We start from the raw sequence: 7,591 nt of genomic DNA, 5'->3' as shown, positions 1-7,591 counted from the left end.
TATAATAATAGGTAGGTTAACAATGAGTTGTAAATGTTAGGAACAGTTTTATTGATGGTGAAACATACTACATGTTTTGACAGAACATTGGTCTGTCTTCTTCAGGTATCATCAGTACTAAGCAATACAAGGTATATATATATATATATATATATATATCATTACAAAGACAAAAGACACAAGGATTAAATATGATGGAAATGATGTCAGCAAGTGACAGGATATAGGTGAAGGATATAGGATCTTACTAATTCTGAAGGAGTCATCCGCTGTAACACACTTAAAAATCAATAATCTCTATCCTAGAATAACTTGCTTTTTATATATCTCAAATCATTTTCTAGACTTTCAAGAAGGTTCTAGTCATTAAGCCATGCTCATTGTGTGATATAAAAAAAAAAACAACCCAAAAATAACTATAATACAAAACCTGTAAATTTTTCAAACATAACCTAAAATAATAGTTTAGATTCCAATTCAAATTTTCTTCTCTGCCTTGAAGTTGCATTGTCCTTGTTTCAAGATTTTTTTTTGTAATACCATAGTCTGTAGTTTTTATTACGTTTTATAAGCAGATAATAGGTGAAAGTGGTGTTTATTAAGTAGCGTTACGAGTTGAAATATCATTAGGCTGTGCATGTAGATCTGGAAAAATCTATACTTTTGCCTTGATAGATGTGGGGGTGGATATGTTTTGTAAATTATTGGACCACTGTGATACAGTATACAACAGTGAATGTATAAATGTATTGTTTAATTTTACAGACAGATGCCAATGCTCCAAGTACTCATAGCATCCAAAAGCGGGTCCAGTTGGTATGTAACTGTACCTATATTAATTACTTTAATCTATTCAATACACTTTCAGAATTTAACTTTTTGTTTTGTGTAGATTGTTGAAATGTACATAATTAAGAGTGTATAATCTTTATATATTCAAAATAGTAAAAGATTTATAATTTTGTAAAAGTGTTTTTTAAAGCATTGGCCATTAACATTTCTAGTTAAAAAATATTCATTTTTCAGAAAATAGAGAAGGCCATCTTATTTTAAAATCTGAAAGGTTGGTGTTACCCTACTCGTTAAAAGGTTTCCTTTTTCTTTCACAAAACATAACCAAAAAAACTTTTCAAGAGAAAGGTAGGACCAACCTTTTAGGTTTTCAATTACACTACATATGATCAGCCTCAGATAGATGGGTTCTTCTTGCAAAATGTTATTCAGTTTTTTAAATGCAGACATTTTTTCCTACGTGTATCCTATGAGTGACTCAAAATTATCCATTAAGATGCTTTGTTTTCGGTATGTCCAGATTTTTTTGGTTTAAGCAGGTTCATAGACTGATAAATACTTGAGGTTTGAAATGCTTGAGTTCAATGAATTTTAAAAATGGAATTGGAAGATGCATTTCAATTGTATTCTTTCAGATATTTGTCTCTTTTTCTTATATTTTATTGAGTGTAAACAACTTGAAATGGAAACTAATACTATCAATACTGTGTTACTTCATGAGTATATTCTGTACTTTGTGTTTTGGGATCTTCCACGGGATGTAAATATAAAGAAAGCTCTTAACAAATGTAAAACTGAATGTCTAAGTTTAAGCAATCAAAGAGATGTTTCAGTGAAAACTGTTCATGCTTTGCAGTGAAGAACTGTGGTGCATGAAATATCACTTTGAATGTTACATTTTCTGTTTTTGACATTATTACTTTAGCTTATAAAGTAATATTTTTATTTTACTAACTGGACTTTCTTTTTTTGTCCTCCCACAGCCAAAGGAACGTGTAATTGATATGTCAGAAGAAGAGGTTTGCCATTTTTATGTTATAATATTGAATTTCATAATGTTTGTATCACTAATTTTTCTCTTCTATATCACTTAAAATATAAGTAAGCCAGTTTTTGTCTCCCTTATTTGTGAATTTCTGCATTACTTTATATGCTTTTTTCAGAAGGAACTTTTTTTTATGAATTCTGTGTAAGTAATTAAAGCTCTTGTCAAGACTTTTTATACTTAAGTTAATAAGAACTTCTGATTAAAAGCAAGAAACTATATTGATTAGAAATAATAAGTAAGTTATAGAATAATTAGGGAAGCCAGTTCTATAAAGGTGATTAGAAGCACTTAATGTTATAAATCGGTGCATAAGGAATCTGAAACTTGTAATGATTAGACTGCACTGATTTATCAGTTGGGTGCTTTCACCATTCATGATATTTTCAGCCACAGTCCCAATAATATCTTATGAGATTTGTGGTAGTCCTAAATCCATATAATAAGCTATTAAAGTGAAACAATCTTCTTAAGTGTAAAAGTTAAACAAAAACTTTAGTATGTCCTGGATGTTTCACTATAGTTATAGTAATATTTTATACATAACCAATTAAGAACAAAATATGAATAATCTCAGAAATTTTGTGAACCAGTAAAATAAAACTGATAATGTATATGTATAATCAATAAACTTGAGGTTTATTTCTTCGTATGAGCAACAATGTTCATGCTAAAAAGACTTTACAGTGTCTGAGAAATCGTTAACAAAGTAATAGCTGAATGTTACTGTATTACATAGTATCTTATGAAAGTTGGACAGTGATTGTTGACTTTTTTGTTTCTTTTAGTCATTAAAAGGATGTAGCTTATATATAATAATGCTTTCTGTTTTTTTTAGGCATATAAAAACATTTTCATTGTTTTATTAATTTGAAAAAGCTGTATTTAATGTGTATTGAAGTACATGGAGAAACACTTGTATTATTTATCTGTTTTATGAACTACCAGTAATATAATTTAGTAAATTAAGTTTATGTTGGCCATATATATGTGTCGTTAAGTCCAACAGATATGATGAGTTACATAAAGTGGTTTTCTTTATCATGACACAGTTTGGATAAAAGGAACTTATTCTCCCTTTCTGAAATAAAGCCATTCACATAAATACTGTCTTTACATGTAGGTAATAGACAATGTTATAACAAGCTGGAGAAATGTTTTATATGAAGGTTTGTAGCAAAATTAACAACACGTTTACAGTTAATGTGCAGCTTTTACAGCAGCTGATATTACTGAACTATTGATAACAGTGTATTATTATTATTACTGTACAATTAACAACATGTTTACAGTTAATGCACAGCTTTTACAGCAGCTGATATTACTGAATTATTGAAAACTGTTTATTATTACTGTTGAATTAGAATGATTAGGTATTTATGTACAAATCATCCCTAGAAATGGTACTTTTAAATACAATCAAAAGTGTTTTTGTTATTTACATGTGATGGTATTACATATGTTGGGGGGGTTAACAAATAACAAACTTTTGGGCTCTTCATAAGGTGAAAAGTATTTGTACAAAAGCATGTTATTTCCAAGTGGCTTTGCTACTTTTCTTTATTGTTTTCCATTTTGAGATTCACACAAATAAGATGAAGCAAATAGGAGAACTGGCCATGGTATTAATTACAGTACTCAATATTTCAGTTCCTAGTTCTACAGATCAAGTGAATACCAGAACTGGCTAAGGTATTAATTACGGTACTCAATATTTCAGTTCCTAGTTCTACAGATCAAGTGAATACCAGAACTGGCCATGGTATTAATTACAGTACTCAGTATTTCAGTTCCTAGTTCTACAGATCAAGTGAATACCAGAACTGGCTAAGGTATTAATTACAGTACTCGGTACTCAATATTTCAGTTCCTAGTTCTACAGATCAAGTGAATACCAGAACTGGCCATGGTATTAATTACAGTACTCAGTATTTCAGTTCCTAGTTCTACAGATCGAGTGAATCCCAGAACTGGCCATGGTATTAATTACAGTTCTCAGTATTTCAGTTCCTAGTTCTACAGATCGAGTGAATACCAGAACTGGCCATGGTATTAATTACAGTACTCAGTATTTCAGTTCCTAGTTCTACAGATCAAGTGAATACCAGAACTGGCCATGGTATTAATTACGGTACTCAATATTTCAGTTCCTAGTTCTACAGATCGAGTGAATACCAGAACTGGCCATGGTATTAATTACAGTACTCAGTATTTCAGTTCCTAGTTCTACAGATCGAGTGAATACCAGAACTGGCCATGGTATTAATTACAGTACTCAATATTTCAGTTCCAAGATCTGCAGGTGAATCAAATAGCAGATAGGTCATGATATTAATTTTGGTGCTCAGTATTTCAGTTGCTTTTGTGAAGATTGTATTAACATTTTAGTTTTATAAGTAGCTTGAGGAGTTAGCCCAAGTTTTTGTTTTGTTTAAGTGTGCGTGTCTTTGTTTATGTATGTATTTAAGGGACTATATAGTATTGTTGTATCATTGTTAATTATATATTGTAATTAATGATAAAAATATTTACAATGCTTTGACATATCTAGCAACATTCCTGGGAAGAAGAGCAGCTGAACAAGCCAGTGGATTTTGGTCAGTGTCACATTGATCCAGCTCCATTCCAGCTTGTAGAACGAACAACACTTATTAAGGTACTTGTAGCTTGTGTCCATTTGTAGAAAGTTTAAGAAAATATGGGAATTAAAAGTACTATGATTTTGATAAACTAAAACATGACTTGCACCAAAAAAAGAAAGATTTGTAAAAAGTTTGAAGTAAGCATGTACGGAAAAAAAACGAAGAAAAATATACAGTTATATTCATTAGATATTCGTGGTTTGTTTGCTGTGTAAAGCAACAACATACCTAATTACCATTAATTTAAGTTGTACAACTGTTTATTATGTAAAAGCCTTGGTAGGATTCATCGACTTGTGACTATGTATATTAAATTACAATATTGTAATTATTTTCTTTAGTTGGACATATTTGATGACATTTCTAATACAAGACTGTAAGTCATAAACAATCTTATCTTTTGCTTATGTGTCTTCACTTGGGACTTTTGAAGAATTTTGTTTTATATTTATGTTTGTTCTTTGGGAAGTGATGAACAGTTTTATGTTTTATATATTTTTATTTGTTCTTTGGGAAGTGATGAACAGTTTTATGTTTGTTTTTTGGGTAGTGATGAACAGTTTTATGTTTTATATTTATATTTGTTCTTTGGGAAGTGATGAACAGTTTTATGTTTTATATTTATATTTGTTCTTTGGGAAGTGATGAACAGTTTTATGTTTTATATTTGTTTGTTTTTTGGGTAGTGATGAAGAGTTTTATGTTTTATATTTATGTTTGTTCTTTGGGAAGTGATGAACAGTTTTATGTTTTATATTTGTGTTTGTTCTTTGGGAAGTGATAAACAGTTTTATGTTTTATATTTGTGTTTGTTCTTTGGGAAGTGATGAACAGTTTTATGTTTTATATTTGTGTTTGTTCTTTGGGAAGTGATGAACAGTTTTATATTTGTGTTTGTTCTTTGGGAAGTGATGAACAGTTTTATGTTTTATAGTTTATTCACTTATCATGATATGATGGACAAACTTATTTTTTATATTTGATATATGCTCACCATAAACTGGTGAATAAACCTGTGTATCTTACTTAGTTGTTGTTTTTTAAATGTAAAATGTTATTGTTCATCAAAATATAAATTCTGCATTTAGACTCATCTGTCATAGTCAAAGCTTACACTATTTAACAACGGAGTTTGATTGTTTTTTTCTAGGTTCACTCCCTTTTTTCCATGCTTGGATTAAACCATGCCTATGTTACAGCTATTGGTCGACTTGTAGGAATCGTAGCTTTAAAAGAGGTACAAATATGTTTTTACCAACTTTCACTTTAACTTGTAGATTAATTGTTTATCTTGATCCAAAGCAGTGTGTTTATTGGCTAAAACTTCCATTAAGTATACCTGCAAGTAAATACAGCTGTAATTACATAGTTTAAATAGTGTCTAACTGCTGAGTGTTGAAAAGTGTGTGGCTTTCCATGAGAATCCATGCTTTCCTCTATAACATTAAATAACGAGTTACAACAAAGAAATAGATAAAAAAAAAAAAGGAAGAAAAAAATCCGAGCCTTCAGACAACATACTTATGATTTTGTTTTAGCTTTAGAAGCTTTGAAGTTATGAAGGAAACAATGCATTTAGTTGAATTGTACAGATTTTGATACCACCAACTTTCAAAAAATCAATTTTTCCTAATTATTCAAGGTAGAACCAAATGACAAAATATACAAAAACAACAGACACGCAGCTTTGTTTAATTTTTTAATAAAATTGTTTTCATAAATAATAATTACAATTTGGACAAAAGCTAAATTAGGATTATCAGATTGGACACTTTTTTATCAGTTCATCCAAAACAAATACTGATGAAATTTACAAAAATTATAAATCTGAACATTTCAGTTAGTTTTATTTTGTAAGTGATTTAAGGGGGGAAATTTCAGGTAAAATGTTTTAAAATTTAATGATGACCTTGATTTTCGTAAGAAAACACAAGATACCAGGCTGGAAAGCATCAAACAAATACATTACAAGTTTAAATTGAAGAAATGTCTGAACGACATTTTAATGAATTGGTAAACAAACTAACACAATTTAAATTTTTACATTTGTAATCAGTCGTGAGTTAAGGTCTGTGTTTGTCTTGCTATGCTCCGTTAAGCAAGGTTAAGCTGGTGAAACATTGTCATACTGTTTTTTTTTTTTACCTTTGGGTCCGACAGCTCATGTTCCATTGATGAAAAAAAAAATATTTTGTGGGTGTGAGTGTATTATAAGAAACAATCAAATCCCTTTTGTTGGTTTGATAAGAGTAGCCCAAGAGTTACAGTGGGTGGTGTTAACGAGTTGCCTTTCTTCTAATGTATCACCTCAAAATTAAGAATTTGGGCAAAATCCAGAGAACCAACTGATAATTGAAAACAAATGATGAGTCAGTGTGTATATATAAATGGATGTATATATTGTATTTACACACATGCTTACTCATATAGAGATATGAATACAATTGGTGCAATGAATTTTAATACAAAGTATCACATCTATGTATTATTGTTATCAGACGCTTTCCTATTAAACACGACCTACCTAATAAAAGTAAGATATTACTAATAGATGGGGTGATCCAAAAGTAGATTCCCCACACCTAAATCTCTGGGGAACTAACTTTAGAACCACCTCGTATTTTGGCAACTGATTAAAGGAAAATAATTGTTAAGACAGACTGTTCCTTTTTTATTATTATTTTTATTTATAAATTCTTAAGTTGGTAGTAAAACCCAATCTAAAAGTGTTTCATCTCTAGGTACGTAAAGCCATTGAAAATCTTCACACTGGCGTTTTCAACAGAATTTCTGAGAGTGATGATAGTGGTCCTGAAATTGATGCTTTATCTTCAGAACTTCCATCAGAAACTCATTCAGAAACAGATGAGTATATTACTGAGAGTAGGCCTCTGACAAGATTATATAAGAGTGAAGAAGAAGACTCGCATCCAGTTTGAAGTGAAAAATAAAATGCGTACTATAGTATAAAAGAATGAATAAAAACCCTATAACCCGAGCACTTTCGAAAGGTGGACCTTTCTTCTTCAGTTTGCCCCTGAAGAAGAAAGGTCCACCTTTTGGAAGTGCTCGGGTTATAGGGTTTTTATTCATTCTTTTATACTATAGTACG

General features: G+C 30.3%; 1 protein-coding gene across 1 annotated transcript in view; it reads left to right on the top strand.

The window, feature by feature from the left end:
- LOC106466619 (chloride channel protein 2-like) overlaps positions 1-7,522 on the top strand; it is a 48,207-nt gene extending 40,685 nt beyond the window's left edge. Inside the window, exons 20-24 of the mRNA XM_022394659.1 lie at positions 766-816; positions 1,776-1,811; positions 4,389-4,493; positions 5,630-5,716; positions 7,221-7,522. Coding sequence (XP_022250367.1) covers positions 766-816; positions 1,776-1,811; positions 4,389-4,493; positions 5,630-5,716; positions 7,221-7,418 — 477 coding nt within the window. The 3' untranslated portion in view covers positions 7,419-7,522. The remainder of the gene's footprint in view (positions 1-765; positions 817-1,775; positions 1,812-4,388; positions 4,494-5,629; positions 5,717-7,220) is intronic.
- The last annotated feature ends 69 nt before the right edge of the window (positions 7,523-7,591 follow it).

This window comes from Limulus polyphemus, unplaced genomic scaffold (genome assembly GCF_000517525.1).
Source record: "Limulus polyphemus unplaced genomic scaffold, Limulus_polyphemus-2.1.2 Scaffold2325, whole genome shotgun sequence".
Lineage (NCBI taxonomy): Eukaryota > Metazoa > Arthropoda > Merostomata > Xiphosura > Limulidae > Limulus > Limulus polyphemus.
Note: the sequence above shows the minus strand (reverse complement) of the source record. Positions and strands in the feature narration are given on the sequence as shown.